This window comes from Crotalus tigris, unplaced genomic scaffold, assembly GCF_016545835.1.
Source record: "Crotalus tigris isolate CLP2741 ecotype Arizona unplaced genomic scaffold, ASM1654583v1 scf7180000018708.195815, whole genome shotgun sequence".
NCBI classification, from domain to species: domain Eukaryota; kingdom Metazoa; phylum Chordata; class Lepidosauria; order Squamata; family Viperidae; genus Crotalus; species Crotalus tigris.
The window spans coordinates 137,464-157,570 of record NW_024097159.1 but is presented as its reverse complement, the minus strand read 5'-3'; the positions used below and the strand labels follow the sequence as shown (position 1 = coordinate 157,570).

The 20,107-nt window shown below is 38.6% G+C and overlaps 1 protein-coding gene across 1 annotated transcript in view; it reads right to left on the bottom strand.

Annotated features, from left to right (window-relative positions):
* Positions 1-6,212: 6,212 nt before the first annotated feature.
* The window catches only part of LOC120313580 (cAMP-specific 3',5'-cyclic phosphodiesterase 4A-like), a 52,970-nt gene continuing 39,075 nt past the window's right edge, over positions 6,213-20,107 (bottom strand). The window contains exon 3 of the mRNA XM_039355637.1: positions 6,213-7,087. Within this exon, the coding sequence (XP_039211571.1) occupies positions 6,885-7,087 (203 nt within the window). The 3' untranslated portion in view covers positions 6,213-6,884. The remainder of the gene's footprint in view (positions 7,088-20,107) is intronic.

Sequence of the window (20,107 nt, the reverse complement as noted above, 5' to 3'; positions counted from 1 at the left end):
AGAGAGAGAGAGAGAGAGTTTCAGAAACATATTGAAGGTGTTTCATTTCTTCAGTTCTTGATTTAAACTTGCATTTACTTTTATTATATGTCGAGCTGCAATATTTTGTATGATATAGCTGTCACAAGATTTATATATTTATTTATTTACAAATATTTATATGCCGCCCAATCCCAAAGGCTCATAGATGCTGACCTTTGCCACACATCCTACTTTTAGTCAATTGAGGATATTTGTATAACATTTTAATTGCCCTGCTAACAGTAAGGGCATTAACAATTAGTTTTAACACATTTGTACCAATATGCCACAAATGGGACCAAAAGCCAGATTAAGCCAAGTAAGCTTGAACTATTCTATTCTATTCTATTCCATTCCATTCCCATTCCCATTCTGTAGAAAGTGCATGCAGCACACTGGCATATACTCAGAATAAATTCACACTGATATTTAAATGCCACATCTATTTTTCCTCTGAGATTGCAACTATCTATTTGCAATTCTGAGCCTTATATTGGACATTTAAGGAATACTCCATATCAGTCAAAATCAAACTAGTCAATATGTTTGCAAATATGTTATACTTTATTACTATAACTAACTGCATCCACCAATCTTTATATATGATGCCATATTAAGCCTCTTCCTTTTTCCAGTTTACATGGATTCAGATATTTGCAACAACATTAGGCAAAATTGATTAGCAATCATTAGCATATAAATCTTTCTCAAGTCTGAGAATGCTTATCACTCATGAAGGACAGTTCAAAAAAGAATATATTTGAACTTCATTTTTTTTCTCTTTCACAGCTTTCAGATTCTTTTTTCTTCAAAAAAAAAAAAAAGATAAGATCTCAGGTTAGCCCTATGAGAAGTTATTTTTCCAGTCAGAATTGCTAAAAAGTGACTTTCATTTGCAATTCCTGGCCCTGTTGTAAGATGATAAGAAAAAAGTCAAGCAGAGTTTAATCATTAACAATGGAGAGGAGTCTTTTTAGTAGAAAAACATTCCCCCAAGCAACTGCTTCATAGAACAGTTATTTAAAGAAGAAAAAAACAGACAACAACCATCTTCTTATGACACCTCCATAAAAAAATGCTACTATATTTATGAATAAATTAGTTAAATGCATCTTATCAAGAACAATGGCAAATATAAATAGATCCTACCTTCTCCTTTATACCATTATTAAATAGCGAACAATTGCTGTACTTGAATAGAGTAATTCTTAGAATAAAATGTATCTAAATAAAGTGAAAAGTATAAAGTACAATTTCCTCAATAATACAAACTCGGGAAAATTAACTCCTCACATTCATAGACTTCTTTTCTAACCATTTTCCAGCACAATCTGGGAAAAACAAGCAGGCAAAACTTCATAAAATGCTAGAAGCCAACTTATTTCTGAATGAGTAACATCAGGAGCAATGCCAAGGTATTTCATGCTGATAGGAAGTTTTTTTTTAAAAAAAAAAAACAAAACAAAACAAAACCTGTGTTCTCTTATTTGAAGCTGCATTTTTTCCGGTGTTTGTCAAAGAAAAACAATGTCATTTGTATGAGACTAATGAACAGCTATTTATTGTGAGCCATAGAAGCTTGGGGCAATAAAGAGCAGCTGCCTCTGTGTTTTCTACTGCCAGTATGCTAGAGAATCATCTTTCACAACTTAGTATTCTCCAGATGTGATTTCTTCCCATAATTCCCTGCCAGCATGCATGCTTCTTCTGTCCAGAGCATGTATACCACTCATGAGATATGCTCCTAGCAAAAGATGTTCTATGCCACTTACGGCTTTTTCACTGCCTGGCTGAAGCTCTTCAGCATTTTAGTAGAGGTCTTCCACCTATTCCAGGGGTCTTCATACTTGGCCCTTTTATGACTTGTGGACTTCAACTCCCAGAATTCCTCAGTCAGGCACGCTGGCTGAGAAATTCTGGGAGTTGAAGTCCACATATCATAAAAGGGCCAAGTTTGAAGACCCCTGACCTATTTGTTGTTCCCACTCCTCTTTTAAAATGAGAAAAACCAGGGACTGAACCAGAGACCTTCTCTGTGTAAAACATCTGCTTAAACCAAGTTGGGTACCTTCCCCTTTAGAAGCAACTTTATGGAGCAGAATTTTTTCTATCCCTACAAGATTGTAGAGATAGAAAATAAATTAGAATTCCTCCTAGATAAAGTATATTTGTGCCTTTGGTGTAGAATTTTACACTATTCAACATAAGGATAGCTGAAACCAACTGCTGTTTCCAGAACTTCAAGAATCAATAAGTCTGGTTGATGTAGATGCAGAATGAAATCAGTACCAACTCAAGGCACACATTTGAGCTGCATGATGTAGTCACTAAGTGTGCAAGATCAGAATTCCCTGTTCCTCATTTTTCAGTTCTAATGCAAAAACCATATTTTAGTAAACCATCTCTCAGTCAATTTTAGCTGCCTCCTTGCCCTTACTTCCATTTACAGTTTGGAAATAATATTGACTTTCAACTTTTTGTTAAAAAATTATGGATGTGACTTATATGAAACTTTGATCTAAAATATATACATATTGCCTACTTCTACTTTACTTCCAAAATGCTTTCCAGAAGATGCTCTACTCTCTTGGAACTGAGCATACTGCTCAAATTGTTTTTAGAGAAAATAAAACTACCAAAATTGAACCAATGTTCTATGTGTGATACACAATACCAGGATTGTGAGCAGAGAATCACCATTAAATACCAAGTTTATCAAGGTAGCTAGTGGATATGCTGAAGCAGCTATCTAGAACAATTTAAATGGATGAAGTGCCCACCTGTGATGTAGGGAATACATCTACACAATGCTAGGAAAAAACATTATTTATCATTAATACTCAACACTGAGGTAGGAAAAAACATTGTTGTTGTTGTTGTTAATTGTGAAGTCGTGTCCGACCCATCGCGACCCCATGGACAACGTTCCTCCAGGTCTTCCTGTCCTCTACCATCTTCTGGAGTCCATTTAAGTTCACACCTACTGCTTCAGTGACTCCATCCAGCCATCTCATTCTCTGTCGTCCCCTTCTTCTATTGCCCTCAATCTTTCCCAGCATTAGGCCCTTCTCCAGTGAGTCCTTCCTTCTCATTAGGTGGCCAAAGTATTTGAGTTTCAACTTCAGGATCTGGCCTTCTAAAGAGCAGTCGGGGTTGATCTCTTCTAGGACTGACCGGTTTGAACGCCTTGCAGTCCACGGGACTCGCAGGAGTCTTCTCCAGCACCATAATTCAAAGGCCTCAATTCTTTTGCGCTCAGCCTTTCTTATGGTCCAACTTTCACAGCCATACATTGCAACTGGGAAAACCATAGCCTGGACTATACGCACTTTTGTTGGCAGGGTGGTGTCTCTGCTTTTTAGTATGCTGTCTAGATTTGCCATAGCTTTCCTCCCCAGGAGCAAGCGTCTTTTAATTTCTTGGCTGCAGTCCCCATCTGAGATGATCTTTGAGCCCAGAAAAATAAAATCTGTCACTACCTCCATTTCTTCCCCATCTATTTGCCAGGAATTGAGAGGGCCGGATGCCATGATTTTGGTTTTCTTAATGTTGAGTTTCAAGCCAACTTTTGCACTCTCCTTCTTCACCCGCATCAAGAGGCTCTTTAGTTCCTCTTCACTTTCTGCCATTAGAGTGGTATCATCTGCATATCTTAGGTTGTTGATATTTCTCCCGGCAATCTTAATTCCAACTTTTGATTCATCTAGCCCTGCCTTTCTCATGATGTGCTCTGCATATAAGTTAAATAGGCAGGGCGACAGTATACAGCCTTGCCGGACTCCTTTTCCAATTTTGAACCAATCAGTGGTTCCGTGTCCAGTTCTCACTGTTGCTTCTTGACCCGCATATAGGTTTCTCAAGAGACAAATGAGATGGTCTGGTACTCCCATCTCTTTAAGAACTTGCCACAATTTGTTGTGATCCACACAATCAAAGGCTTTTGCATAGTCAATGAAGCAGAAGTAGATGTTTTTCTGGAACTCCCTAGCTTTCTCCATGATCCAGTGTATGTTGGCAATTTGATCTCTAGTTCCTCTGCCTCTTCGAAATCCTGCCTGTACTTCTGGTAGTTCTCGATCCACATACTGCTGGAGTCTAGCTTGTAGGATTTTAAGCATAACTTTACTAGCATGTGAAATGAGTGCAATGGTGCGATAGTTTGAACATTCTTTGGCATTGCCTTTCTTTGGAATTGGAATGTAAACTGACCTTTTCCAATCCTGTGGCCACTGTTGAGTTTTCCAAATTTGCTGGCAAATTGAGTGTAGCACTTTTACTGCATCGTCTTTTAAGATTTTGAATAGCTCAGCTGGAATACTGTCACCTCCACTAGCTTTGTTGTTGCTCAGATTTTCTAAGGCCCATTTCACTTCACATTCTAGGATGTCTGGTTCGAGGTCAATGACCATCTCATTGTGGTTATCTGGGATGTTAAGCTCATTCTTGTATAGTTCTTCTGTGTAGTTTTGCCATCTCTTCTTAATCTCTTCTGCCTCTGTTAGGTCTCTGCCATTTTGGTCCTTTATCATGCCCATCTTTGCATGAAACGTTCCCTTCATATCTCCAATTTTCTTGAAGAGATCTCTGGTCCTCCCTATTCTGTTGTTTTCTTCTATTTCTTTGCACTGTTCATTTAAGAAGGCATTCTTATCTCTTCTAGCTACTCTCTGGAATTCTGCATTCAATTGGGTGTATCTTTCTCTTTCTCCTTTGCCTTTCGCTTCCCTTCTTTCCTCAGCTATTTGCAAAGCTTCCTCAGACAGCCATTTTGCTTTCTTGCATTTCTTTTTCTTTGGGATGGTTTTAGTTGCTACCTCTTGTACAATGTTGCGAACTTCCATCCATAGTTCTTCAGGCACTCTGTCTATCAGATCTAATTCCTTAAATCTATTTGTCACCTCTACTGTATATTCATCAGGAATATGATTTAGTTCATACCTGAGTGGCCTAGTGCTTTTCCCTACTTTTTTCAATTTAAGCCTAAATTTTGCAACGAAAAGCTCATGATCTGAGCCACAGTCAGCTCCTGGTCTTGTTTTTACTGACTGTATACAGCTTCTCTATCTTTGGCTGCAGAGCACATAGTCAATCTGATTTCTATGTTGACCGTCTGGTGATGTCCATGTGTAGAGCCGTCTCTTGGGTTGTTGGAAAAGAGTGTTTGTTATGACCATCGTATTCTCTTGACAAAATTCTATTAGCCTGTGCCCTGTTTCATTTTGTACTCCAAGGCCAAACTTGCCTGTTATTCCGGTTATCTTTTGGCTTCCTACCTTAGCATTCCAATCCCCCATGATGATAAGGACATCATTTTTTGGTGTTAATTCTATAAGGTGCTGTAGGGCTTCATAAAACTGGTCAATTTCATCCTCTTCAGCACCGGTGGTTGGGGCATAGATTTGGACTATTGTGATATTGAATGGTTTGCCTTGGATTCGAATTGAGATCATTCTGTCATTTTGGGGATTGTATCCCAGTATTGCTTTTCCTATTCTTTTATTGACTATGAAGGCTACTCCATTTCTTCTGAGGGATTCTTGCCCACAGTAGTATACCTGATGGTCATCTGAGTTAAATTCACCCATTCCTGTCCATTTTAGTTCGCTGATTCCTAAGATGTCGATGTTCAGTCTTGTCATCTCTTTTTTGACTACGTCTAGCTTGCCTTGATTCATGGATCTTACATTCCAGGTTCCTATGGAGAAAAAATCTTTACAGCATCGGACTTTCCTTTCACCACCAGATATATCCACAGCTGAGCGTCCTTTCGGCTTTGGCCCAGTCGCTTCATTCTTTCTGGCGCTACTAGTACTAGCCCTCTGCTCTTCCCCAGTAGCATATTGGACACCTTCCGACCTGAGGGGCTCATCTTCCAGCGTCATATCTTTTTTGCCTTTTAGTACTGTCCATGGGGTTTTCATGGCAAAGATACTGGAGTGGTTTGCCATTTCCTTCTCCAGTGGATCACATTTTGTCAGAACTCTCTGCTATAACCTGTCCATCTTGGGTGGCCCTGCACGGCATAGCTTATAGCTTCATTGAGTTACGCAAGCCCCTTCGCCACGACAAGGCAGTAATCCATAAAGGGGGAAAAAAACACAAAAAAACATTATTTATCATTAATACTCAACACTGAGCCGTCTTCCAGTGTTTTGGAAACAAACCTTAACAAAGCTGTGTGGGAGCAGAAGTTTGCTGGAAGACACGATAAGGCTAGGTATTATATGTCAATAGTGTGTTTCATTTCTTCTAGCACTTTACAAGACACAAAATTAATTACCTACTTACAAAATGCAAAGGTATATGCTTGAAAGCGAAATGTACATTCATTAGTGCTAAAGAATGGCAAAGTTGGAAAAGCAAAAAAGGAGCTGAAGCAAAAGATGCTGTGTCCGCATCCTGATTGTTCTCAAGATGCAATGCAATTTCATTTATTAAACTCCAAATGCTGCCCTTCAAACTTCATTAACTGCAACTCTTCCCATTCCACATAGTGGCCTCTCTGGGTCATATTTATCCCCTCACATTTAGGAACATCGGAATGCTTTTTTAAAAGTACATTTCTACTGTGATCCCAACCCAGACAGATAACCACCCAAGAATAAATTGGGAGTCATGATTAAAGGCCGCTAGTTTTCTCATTTACAAAAATTATAAGCAAAGTATTTTAAGCATGTTTAACTGGATGTTTAGTCCAGTGCTGCAGATTAGCAACACAGCAGGTATGGCCAGAAATATGTCATCTATAAATGTTGGGATAATGCTGGGCATGAAGGAAATCGTTTTTGACTTACTTAAATGAATTCACTTTTGAATTCATTTAAGTGTCACAAAATAATTAATTATTCAGACAGACTTATTTTCTACCTAGCAAGACAACATTCTAAGTACATTTTGTATTTGTAAATTGCCCTTGGATTATGTCCAGGTAGGTGCATGACAATGATGCGCTTTCTGGCTAATTCTTGGAACATGTCATAGCTGGAGTGTGCTTCCTTTTCAGAAGAGAGATTGCTTTTCCTTTGTTCCACCTCAGACCTGCTTATACTTTTATTCAACGTGCTTCCTAGAAAAGGGAAGAATCAGGATTAAGAATATAATACAATGCTTGGGGCAGCAATAATACAGTACCACTTAATTATTTCTGTCTTCAAATGGAAGTCATGGAGTTTGATGGAATTTCACTTCCTCATTAACTTAATTCTAGCACTGGAATGGGGTTCACCCTTTAAGCGTAGTGATGGTTAGGGCCTTTTTTCCCATAATATAATCTGGAAAAAAAATCCGTAGATTCTTCATAAATTTGTGATTCTGAAACTAGGTTTCTGCACCATCTTCACATAGCAAACTGCAAACGACTGCAGTTTTTTGTTCTTTTCAATGGTAATTATTGTTAGGGGGAAATTATATACAAGGAAAATACTATGAAAGATATCATGTAAACAATAGTTATTAAAGCTACCATAAAGCCTGTAATGTTAGATTTCTAAAGAATTCCAGAGGTCTACAGCTACTAAGATTGTAACCATATGGCACAATCTTCACAAAAGGCAGCTTTCCAAACACTGCAGCAGAAAGGAATAAGTAAAAGTTACCATTTATACAACTCCCTCCCAATCTGAAATGCTTTATTTCTCTCTGCCCCAAATCCGATGAACCTTATTTTCTAAAGTCTTCACAACAGCCTCCAATCCACACGCTGTCACGATGCTGTTAAGTGTTACTAGCAGTCTGTAATCAGTTTCAAAAACATAGCAATGGGAATGGATGAAGGGAATGGATGAGTTCAATTTATATTCTGGTATGAAAAAGGGCAGTGCCAAATAATGTTCAAACTATTAAATAACTGCATTTATCTTACTAGTAAGAAAATGTCCAGGATTTTGTATAGGTTTAATGATACATGGAGCAAGAACTGCCAGATGTACATGGTAGATAGAAAAGGCACTACAGACTCTCTAAGATTGCTAACTTACACAGTAATATGAAAATGCGTTTAACTGCACAACATTCCCTTCCAACTGTTGCTTCCTGATCATCATTATACTGATAAGTGACATGGTCATTACGTGAGTCATCCCAAGACCGTGCCTCTGATTGTACTATCTTCTTTGTTGTGGTACTAAGTGAATCAGGGCTTCACCCTTGACTTTGCTTGCCAGAAGCAGGCTGGGAAAGTTGCAGATGTGACCCCAGGACACTGCAGCTGCAGTAAATGCATGCCAGTTGCCAAGTACCCACATTGTGACCACCTTCCAGAGACTCTGCAATGATCCTAAGTGGAAGGGCTGCCTGTAAATCATTTTTTCAGTGTTGTCGTAACTTTGAACATAAGCCAAACAAATAGTCATAAATGAGAACTACCTGTACATCCATTTTTAAGAGCTATGCATAATTTATTATGATTTATCCTAACAACAACAACAATAATAGAGTTGGAAGGGACCTTGGAGGTCTTCTAGTCCAAACCCCTGCTCAGGCAGAAACCCCTACACCATTTCAGATATTGACTGTCCAGTCTCTTCTTAAAAACTTCCAGAGTTGGAGCATTTCAGAGGGGAGAATTTTCTATAAGGTGGACACCACAGTAGAGAAGGCCCATGCCAAGAAGGGCTTTAGAGATTTAAACCAGTATCATGAATAGGACTCAGACTGGCAACCAATGCAACTTATGGAGCAGAGGCACAACTTGTGCTATTTTAGAAGCACACAGCTGCCCACGTTATTGCATTTTGCACCAGCTGAACCTTCTGGATTCTATTCTATTCTATTCTATTCTATTCTATTCTATTCTATTCTATTCTATTCTATTCTTCAAAGGCAACCCCATGTAGAAAGCATTATAGTAATCCAGCCGAGAGGTGATAAGGGCATGAGTAACTGTCCAATCCAGGAACAGGTATAACAGGCACATAGCAAAAAGCTATGCAAAGACCCTCCTAGCCATGACTGCTAACTGCTGTTTAAGCAGGAGTCATGAGTCCAGGGGTACACCCAGATTGCACATCGGGTCCTGCACAGTGTGTAAAAGCTTTCCTTGATTTCTATGATTTTCTTAAATAAATCTCTTGCCCTTATCTTCAATTATTTTGCTTCACCAATATAGATACAACTCCCCGTCTCTTCTTGCTCTTCTCTAGGACACAACATTTAAATTGGGGAAAATGTCTTTTGCCTCTATTGCCTTTTGCTTTCTGGCATTCTTTAACTATTATCAATGAATTAACAAATAGTCATTTGGTATTCTTTTCTTGCTGCATTATTTTATTTGCTTCATCATTGATGAGGCCACAAAATTCAGTTGAGTTCTTCAGACATTTCACTGACCGATCTGATATATTAAATTTATTACTTTCACTGCATAATTGTGCGTGCAATACTGTTATAGTTTTACCTTGTTAGTTTGGTTTGGTTTTCTTCAGTTGTCATTTTTCAAGGAGTCCATGGTTAGCACCTACTCCTGTTTTTGCTAACTAGAAATGGTTTTTCCATCTTTGCTTCCAAGGTTTATTTGATTTTGGTGATCTCCCTGTGTAGAGTTGTGTCCTAGATTGTTGGAAGAAAGCATTTCTTATAAATACTGGATTTTCTTGGCAGAACTCTATCAGTCTGTCTCTTGCTTCGTCTAGCAAATTTTCCCATTTTTCCAGATGCTATTTCCCTTCCAACTTTAATATTCCAGTCTCCAAAAATTAATGTAATCATCTTGTTTTGTTCTTGTGTCAACAAGATGTTAACGTTCATCACAGAATTGTCCAGTTTCTTTCTGCATTTGTGATTGGAGAATACAAATGAATCATCATAATTGATTGGTTTGCCTTGGACTCCCATTGGGGTTGTTCTATCATTTTGTGGCTTGTATACAAGTAATGACTTTGACAACCTTTTACTAATGATGATGATTGCTTCATTTTTTGCTATAATTTTCTTGACTACAATAAATCATAGGCTCCCTTGATTTGATGTGACCCATTCCAGTCCATTTATTCTTAGAATGTCAGTGTTCAGTCGTGACATTTCTTCTCAGACAACATCAAGTTTGCTTTGGTATATGGTTCTGACATTCCATCTATTAATAGTATACATATATTTGCAGTATCAGACTTCCTTTTTGTATTTTTTGTATTAATCCAACTTTACAATAAGCACCAAGGTTATTTAAACTTGCCCGCTGGTCTTTCCCAGTAGCTTGCTGGAAATTTTCCAACACCCAGGGGAACTTATCTTCAAGAACAAGTGAGCATTATTCTGTTTGCAAAACTCCAGTTGGTTTTCTTGGTGGAATACTAAAAGTCAGTTGCCATTTCCTTCTCCAGTGAATTGGTCTGAGATCTTGCCTAGGATCTGCTCCTCATGGTGAATACTCAATATACACTCTGAATGGCTCAGAAAGTCATTGGGATGGCAAATGCCTTCACTGCTATATAGTTAACAATCCATTTGTTGTTGTTATTAATTGCGAAATCGTGTCCGACCCATCGCGACCCCATGGACAACGTTCCTCCAGGTCTTCCTGTCCTCTACCATCTTCTGGAGTCCATTTAAGTTCATGCCTACTGCTTCAGTGACTGCATCCAGCCACCTCATTCTCTGTCGTCCCTTTCTTCTATTGCCCTCAATCTTTCCTACCATTAGGCCCTTCTCCAGTGAGTCCTTCCTTCTCATTAGATGGCCAAAGTATTTGAATTTTAACTTCAGGATCTGGCCTTCTAAAGAGCAGTCGGGGTTGATCTCTTCTAGGACTGACCGGTTTGAACGCCTTGCAGTCCAAGGGACTCGCAGGAGTCTTCTCCAGCACCATAGTTCAAAGGCCTCAATTCTTTGGCGCTCAGCCTTTCTTATGGTCCAACTTTCACAGCCATACATTGCAACTGGGAAAACCATGGCCTGGACTATACGCACTTTTGTTGGCAGGGTGATGTCTCTGCTTTTTAGTATGCTGTCTAGATTTGCCATAGCTTTCCTCCCCAGGAGCGTCTTTTAATTTCTTGGCTGCAGTCCCCACCTGAGGTGATCTTGGAGCCCAGAAAAATAAAATCTGTCACTACTTCCCCATCTATTTGCCAGGAATTGAGAGGGCCGGATGCCATGATTTTGGTTTTCTTAATGTTGAGTTTCAAGCCAACTTTTGCACTCTCCTTCTTCACCCACATCAAGAGGCTCTTTAGTTCCTCTTCACTTTCGTGACTACGTCTAGCTTGCCTTGATTCATGGATCCATAAGGAGCTTAATTGGGATAGCCTTCACTAATGACTGGAAGGTGACTGCCATAATCTAGCACATCTGGAAAAATCAGTTTGCAGAAAACAACATTGCATTTCTTCTTGCTGGATGACTTTTTTAAACAAGGGTCACGAGTACAGACCTAACTTCTTCTTCTTCTTCTTGTTCAGTTCCTCCTGAAAGTACCCTCTAAGATTAAGGTTCTTGATAAGCTTAAATTTGTTTTATTTCTAACAACTCCCTTTTTTTTTTACTCTTCTCTGCATGATTCTTTATTAAATGCAATGAACTGAAAGCAGGAATTAATTTAATCCTTTGGCTACCCTTCTTACCCTGGTGCCAGACAAAACGATTAACAGATTTACCTCATTCTTAAGAAGATTAAAAGAAGGCTATTTAGGTCTGGATTCTCATATGTCCTGGCTAAGATTTATTAATTATTATAAAACATGTGAATGGCAATAGCATATCTACTTTTGAAATTGTATGAGAAAGTGAGTCTTCTAGTAGCCTGTCCTGCTTTGCAGGTTAGTAGTGCACATGGTTCTCCAAATCCCTCGCAAGGCAACTCAGAGGAGAAAAACATACTACATAAAATGAAGCACTGTTCATTTGGTCAATGACCAGCAAAATTTGAACAAAAAATTGAGCTATAGTTCCAGCTCTTTGCATTTCCCCTCCTGCTGCAATCTCAGTCATTTGGCAGATGCCTCAGACTGGGATTACATCTCTTGAAGATGAAGAATAGCAAGGTACAAAGAGATCTAAGGCAATTTCTAAGACTGGGATATTCATTCACAACACAAAACAAACCGGAGGTCTCTTTTTTCCATTGGATTTCATCCTATCTATTTTTAGTTTATTCCACAGGCTGCTGCTGATAATATCTGTGGGAAGTGAGGCTACTAGCTGGCAAATCTGTTGGCAGACAAAAAAAAAAAATCTAATGTTTATGATCACCCATTTTCTTTTCCTGTCCAACTTAAAATTGGACGAATTCCTTTTCATAAATGACTAAATAGTCTGAAGAATGGTAGAGCTTAAATTGAGGGCATAAAAATAATGCCATCCCATCTATGCCAGAGCAAATCAGAATGGTCCAACATCTATGGGTGCCAGGCAGCCAATTGCCTTTAGGAACCCAAACAGTTTAATTTTCCAAAAGCTGTTAATCCTTCAAAAGGAAATAATGTTTTTCATCCATATTTTTTCTCAGCAACTGTAATTATTTATGCCTGCCCAGACACACATACACACAACATTCTGGCTTAAACTTAAATAAGCTTTTATTGAGAATATACTGTAAGCTGTTATTTTTTTTCATTGCTGTGTGTTCTCTATATTCAATTTCCCAGTCTTATTATCATTGACAAATTGTCTCTTTTCCTGTTGTGCCATGTTTATATATATTTTTGTTTATACATTTTGGAAAAATTCTTTGTAGAAATATTTGATGTTTCACTTCAAATTTTACTCTCTCTCTCTCTCTCTCTCTCTCTCTCTCTGTGTGTGTGTGTGTGTGTGTGTCTCTCTCTGTGTGTGATGTTGCATATTTCTCTCTGATAGATAGATATAGATATAGATAGATACAGATAGATATATTACAAAAGTACCATTTACTGGAAATGTGATAAAGAAGGAACATTCTAACATTTTAATTGTATGATTTATCTATTTTTGAGATTATTGATGGAGTAAGTACCATCTTTTCTATTATACCAACTAGTATACCAACTTTCCCCTAAATTATAACTTGAGGTAAACTTTACTGATTTTTTTAATGATTCCCATTGTTACACTGTAATAAATACAAATTTGGACCTTAGATTTCATTCATGTCTCCAAGAACAAGTATTCACCCCTAAACTTATCCAATCATTTGAAAAAAGTACTTTATTAAAAATTGCTATTTATTTTTGTTTGGGGTATACAGTAGATGGAGGCCAGCTTTATAATTTTATCTTCTTAATTTCAGAATTAGAAATCTGCCTGCTTTATTTTTAATTTATTGCTTCTGTGCTGGTGCTAGATGTGGAAAAGCACCTTCAGTCATGCTTTCTTACCCTAAAATGACTAGGAGTGCTAGAAAAAACCCAAAAACAGAGGACAGAAAAAAAACTTGTGTTGCAGCTGCTACTGCCCTACCATACTTCCTATCCCATTTTGCTTAAGTCTTTCTGTAGCTAAGTATTCTTGTCCTATTTTTTTTCCTGTTTTAACAAACTAAGTTGATCTGTTTTTACATGTATTTCTGGTAAGCAAACAACATCACCATTTTCTTTTCTGGGCTTGCTGAAGATCCCCCCCCTTTTTTTTTATTTGTTGAATTTAGTCCATTTGCATTTAGTGACATCAGTGCTGTCTCCATTAGGAACTCAGCTCAATGCTGCTATGTTTAATTACCCTTCTTCTTTGTTTGCATTGTCTTTTTGTTCCTTGTCCAAAGAGTCCTGAGAAATTAGTTCTTTATATGAAACTTTTGAGGTTATCTTTATAATTATGTTTTTTTGCTTCCAAGGCAAATGAAATTTTCCATTGGTGTTTTATTTGTTTGTTTCTTAATATGGCTGTCAGAGATGCAAATTCTTTTCATTTTTTTTAAAAAAAACAACCTTGGGGATACATCTTGAATATTTGGATTCAGTTTCTTTCAATATTCAGAGAGGTCACAATCTGCTGTTTTAAAACAGCATTCTTGTACTTTTGTGCAAAAATCCAAGTAGGATGTCCTGAGGCATTTTCTTCTTTGTAATTATTATCCTGACTTTAGAAATCCAGAAATTAGAAGCAAGTCCCAATGCTTATAAATATATTGACTGCGATTACTATATCAATTGTGGCACAATGGATGGGAAGTGTATAATTTGGAACCAAGTAGTTTCTTAATACTGTAAGGTTTTATTGATTTTTATTTTTATCCATTTTGTGTAAATCAATCCTTTTGCTTTGTAATTATCTATATTTACTTTCCAAATAATAAAAATAAATGAATAAAAGAAAAGAATGCAAGCAGTCTCTTGATAAACAAAATATTCTGATTAAGTTATTCAAGACATTGTTTTGATTATTTGTTTATAGAGCATCATTTATGAGACTGACACCTTGCAAACAACAAGTGTAACAGATCCCTTCCCCAGGAGGGTTACAGTCTAAAATCAGGGAACAGACGTAGGATAATGGAGGAATGAATAAGCAAAGAAAGACTACATTGATTGCATCAATTAACATTATTTTTATTTTAATACATCTTTACCAATTCAGCACAAATGGAAAGGAGAGAGTCAGAATTAGTTGGATTTCAGGAGGAAAGACAGTTTACACAATAGCAGAGAGTGTCTGTGGAGATTCTCAGTCATCCAGGTCACAGTTGGTTGGAAACTGACCAAAGAGAGAAGCAACCTGGAATTAAGGAGAAACTTCCTAACAGTGAGGACAATTAACCAGTGGAACAGCTTGCCTCCAGAAATTGTGGGCGCTCCATCACTGGAGGTTTTTAAGGAGAGACTAGATAGTCACTTGTCTGCAATGGTATAGGTTTTCCTGCTTGAGCAGGGGCTGGACTAGAAGATCTCCAAGGTCCCTTCCAGATTCTATTCTATTCTATTCTATTCTACTCTACTCTACTCTACTCTACTCTACTCTACTCTACTCTACTCTACTCTACTCTACTCTAGACCCAAAAATGCTTTTTCAAAAGGAAACTGGACTTTGTTTTTCCCTTGAGGAAGAAGATGACATTTCACTTCTCATCCAAGAAGCTTCATCAGTTCTGGAAAGATGGCCAGACATAAATGGCCTTTTTTACCTCTCTTTCAAACCAATGGTCTCTCTTTGGACTTTCCAAATCACAATATATTACCCTTCAATTCATAAACTTTCCCTCAATTTGCAGTGCCAAAACCTAGGCAAGCACCTAATATTTCTCACACACAAACAGAGATATATCACGTATGCAAAGCAGTGGAGCTGACCAATAGCTTATTTCATAATCTTCAGAAACCATCTCAGCAAGGCATCCCAGCAAGCTGCAGAGAAGTACAAAATAAGCAAATGAAATTGCCACTTAGTTGGCTACTTGAGTGGTAAGGGGATACTGTAAAAATATCACAAATATAATCTAAACTGGGATGTTTATTGCTCAGTGCTGCAATATATGCTTTGCCTACAGAAGAGTTCTCGCATCTCCAGAAGTGCTATTAAAAACATCAGTCCCAAGACCAATTGACAACAGCTCACCAGTGATGTAGAGTACTAGGAAGATATATACAGTCTACTTACCAAGTTAAATATAAATACTAGCATATAAAATAAGATGTGAGAAATGAAGAGGTAATATTCTAACATGAGCACAGCAAACGGAAGAGAAGAAAACTGTATTTCTTTTTTGCCCAGTAGTTTCCATGATTGCCCCACTGATATCATAAGTCACAGAATTAAAGAACCAGAAACAGACTCCTCCTCTATATTTTCTCTGCATGCTAATGGCCATCAATGAAAATGGAAGCTAATCTTCTTTGGGGTTTACAAGATTGTAGCTTATTTATCTCACACAAGCAAGTACTGTGAAATAAGGGACTCCTCAACTAAATTTCCAGCTGATAAGGCTTATAAGCCAACATGCTGAAGGAGAGCTGGAGGATAACATAGATGCTTCTCCAACATCCTAGGAACCAATCAAGAAGTCCTAAAAGATTAAACTATGCAGGTGTTATCATTTGCCGGAGCACAAAAAGGCCTTAAAAGGACCATTGCAAGGAATCTCTATCACTCTGATAATCATACACCAAAACAATGGTGTCCATTGAAATCACTGTACTGTACAGGACTTCAAGGAGAGAAGCAACCTAGAACTAAGAAGAAATTTCCTAACAGTGAGAACAGTTAACCAGTGGAACGTATTGCCTTCAGAAGTTGTGGGTGCATCATCACTGGAGGCTTTTAAGTGGATAGCCATTTGCCTGAAATGGTATAGGGCAGTGTTGGCGAAACTTTTAGAGACCGAGTGCCCAAACTGCAACCCCAAACCCACTTTTATATCGTCGGGTGCCAGGTGGGTGTGGCTCATTGGGTGAGTGTGGCCCATTGGGTGGGCGTGGCTGCGGTGGTAACAGCAGACTGGGTGGGACTAAAAAGTTCAATCAATCAATTCCAACTTTGCAAGATCTTTTTTTTCCCGTGAGAAGTTGAAAGTGATTGATTGATTGAACCTTTTTTTTTTCTTTGCACACGGCGGCAGAGGCCTAAAGCGAAAAGGTTTTATAAAACGCAGCTGAAGGCCTAGGACTGGGGCGATGGCGCACATGCCCAAAGAGAGGGCTCTGCGTGCCACCTGTGGCACGCGTGCCATAGGTTCACCACCACGGGTATAGGGTCTCCTCTTGAAAAGGGGGTTGCACTAGAAGACCTCCAAGGTCCCTTCCAACTTAGTTATTCTACTCCCTCCTTCAGTGGAGGTCAGTTTCAATACCTGCACTTAATGCTGAATGATTACTATGATAAATACTGAGTAACAGATCTAATATCATCTACATGTTCATCTTGGTATCTGCATTATAAACACCATAGAAACCTGTCTCAGGCCAAGGTTAACATAATCAGTGCTTTACTGAGAAGGACTTTAACATCTTTTTGCCTGCAGGCCATGCCCTCTGCGTATCTCACAGGGAGATTTTGTAAGTTCGCTGTTGAACAATGAACAACCTCCTGTCCTTGTGGTCTTGGTCAAATAGACAACATTATCTATTATGTCCTCCACTGAACCATTTTCAATGAGATCAGGGCTACCTTTTTAATGGTAGATGAACTCAAGGCCTTTGACCCTAAAAAACTGAACTATCTTCTTGGGGATGTGTTTTCAACTGTCAGCAACTAAGTTAATAGTTTTGCTCTGCTGTTATTTATACTTAGAAAGAAATGCTCAAGTTCTTAATTGTAGCTTTGGCTTTACTTAGTTGTAACCTTTTTATATATAATACTTCTATTTCTTATAATTTCGCTGTTTCATTCTTTTATATTATGGCATTCCTATATTATGACCTGTGGTTACATCAATAAACTTATTTACTTACTTACACAGATTTAAGTTTGATTCTTTTTCTGTAATAAAAGCTTACAGTTGAACTGCAGTTTAAAAATAATGGGCAAGTTTGTGTTCTGAGGAAACTGGACATCAACTAATTCCTAATATTACTTTTTGGGAACAATTCAATGAGAAAGTTATTTTTAAAACTTTTGTAGAACTAAAAAATTGATTTTGTCTCAAGAGTGCTTGTTAATAATTTATTCAATTCAAATGTTTGAAATTTGATAGGGACTGAGAGTTATATATAGGTGTGTGTGTGTAAGAGAGAGAGAAAGAGAAAGAGAAAGAGATAGATAGATAGATAGATAGATAGATAGATAGATAGATAGATAGATAGATAGATAGATAGATAGATAGATGTGCTCCAGATGCCATTGCTGTTTTTAAAGTTGCATGTTGTTGGCGTTTTTGGAAACATCAATTGCAGATCCTAAGCCAATACACAGACTTAAGAGGAAGGTGATGGAATTGACTCTTTATAAGATTACTGGCACAACAAGCTTGAATATTTGATTCTCATGGACCAATGAATGATTGATTTCAATAATGTAAAATTAGTTTTCTTCTAACTTAAATTGACATTAATACAAAAGCAAAGTTTTGTGTGCATTGGAGGGTATGTTTAATGAGAACTGGTTGCAATCCCTGGAGCTAGAAACCAAAATCATTAGATTCAGATTTAATGCAAAATGAGGCAATAATAGGTTAAGAGCAACAGGATTGTTAAACTGAATCTGGATAAATCTGATTTAAAGATACTTTAAATTCTTTAGTATATGTATATATACATTTAATATATGTAATTCTTTTAGTTGGCTTGATGTCTTGATAAATTGTAGTAAGAGATGTGCCCCCAAACAACCTGATTTAACTACAATTTATCAAGATATCGACTAAAAGAATTACATATACTAAAAGACAGACATTTACACTGACCTACAGCAAGGCATTGTCAATATCTATTATTTGTCAGTTTATGAATTAAGGTTGAAGCAGTGATGCAGTTTGACAAAAGTCCAAGAAATAAATATTTCAAATAATATAATCAAACTTGGGGAGGTTGTTTTATGCATATGACAGATTTTCCAGACTTGTTTTCCCCCTCTATTTTATTACATTGCTGCAAAATTACTACTGCACGTATGTATACTTTTTGTTAATTAGTTTGTTACATCTATAGCTAGAGAGATAAATATAGCAAACAGCGCTAAGCCTTGGCACTATCAGTTAATCAAAAGCTACATTCTCTGTCATGTTTGTTTTCCTACCAGTCCAACAAATGAGGAAACTCGAAGGAAGAACTTTTATTCTGCTGCTAACAGCAAACTAATCTTAGAGTTTCTTAATGTGTGTCTTTCATCAAACACACTAATTACCATGTAATCAGGTATTTAATATGTATCTGCTGCTAAGCAAGACATATCCTGCAACAGGGATATTCAATTAAAACAGAAATGACATGGCACCCTTCATTACTGAATCACGAGAGCACCAAACTCATCTCAAACATGGTTTATGTTTATCTTGTCCTTCCTTCCCCATCAAAAATGGCCACATAGTTCCAACCCTGGGAGCAAGAAGTGATTTGCCAGTTTCAGCTAAGAGAAGAAATAATACCCCTTGACACACAAGGCATTAATGGAAAGCATGGTCAGAACCATCATAAATTTTTGGCATCATCTTCCCAAATGCAACCCACAAAGTTAAGTAAAAAAACAGATGCAGTGCCTCCAAGGATGGGAGAAGCAATTGTTGAAGTCTTCACTGAACATTTTCAGACCACAACAGGAAATCAACAATATAGAACAGTGGTGGTGAACCTATGGCATGCATGCCAGAGGCGGCACTCAGAGCCCTCTCTGTGGGCACGCGTGCCATGCCCCAGAGATGGCAACCGTCCCTCTTCAACCAGCTGCCCGCTAACTTGCCAAGGTCCCACGTGGCTGGATGCATCCCAGCACGGCTGGTTTTCCTCCCCCTGTCTCATCCCTCCTGGCCTTGCATGCTCTCCTTTTCCCAGGCATGACCCACTGCATCTCCTCCTCAGCTGTGGGCCGTCTGTCCAGCTCAGAGGCAGCTTCTCTGAACTGCTGGCAGTTCAGAGCTGTGGAGCCCGAGAGTGTGCCGGTCAAGGGGCTGGGCAAACTGTGGCTGCTGACGGACACCGTTGACCCCCATGCGCTCGCTGGCCTCTGTGTGTGGGGGCCGATGGTGTCAGACAGTAGCCGCCCCGGCCCCTGCCTCGCCTTGCCCTGTGACAATGGCACCACTGCCCTGCCTCGCCTTGCCTCGCCTCACCCCACAGGACGAGCCTCCTGCCCACCGCCCCACCTGCCAGAGACCCCCTGGATCTCGCCCAACCCTGCCCAGCCCCCACAGGCATCCCTCCCCATGAGAAACATCGAGATGACCATGCCCACCTTGGCCGCACCTACCCAGTCTGCCATGACCACCACAGCCACGCCCATCCAGTGGGCCACGCCCATCTGGCACCCAGTGATAAATAAGTGAGTTTTGGGTTGCAGTTGGGCACTTGGTTTCTAAAAGGTTCACCATCACTGGTATAGAACCTGCTTTTGATAGTCTGCCAACACAACACAGTACTTATGCCAATCCATGAGACAGAATAAAAAGGCTCAATTACACTATCAGAATAATAGTAGATATTATCAGGATCAGGATATAGCAAAACATAGCTAAACTACTGCAGAAACAAAGAACACTCACAACTTTAGGGACAGAATTTTATCACCTTGGTAATTCCCAGCTGTGAAGAGAGAC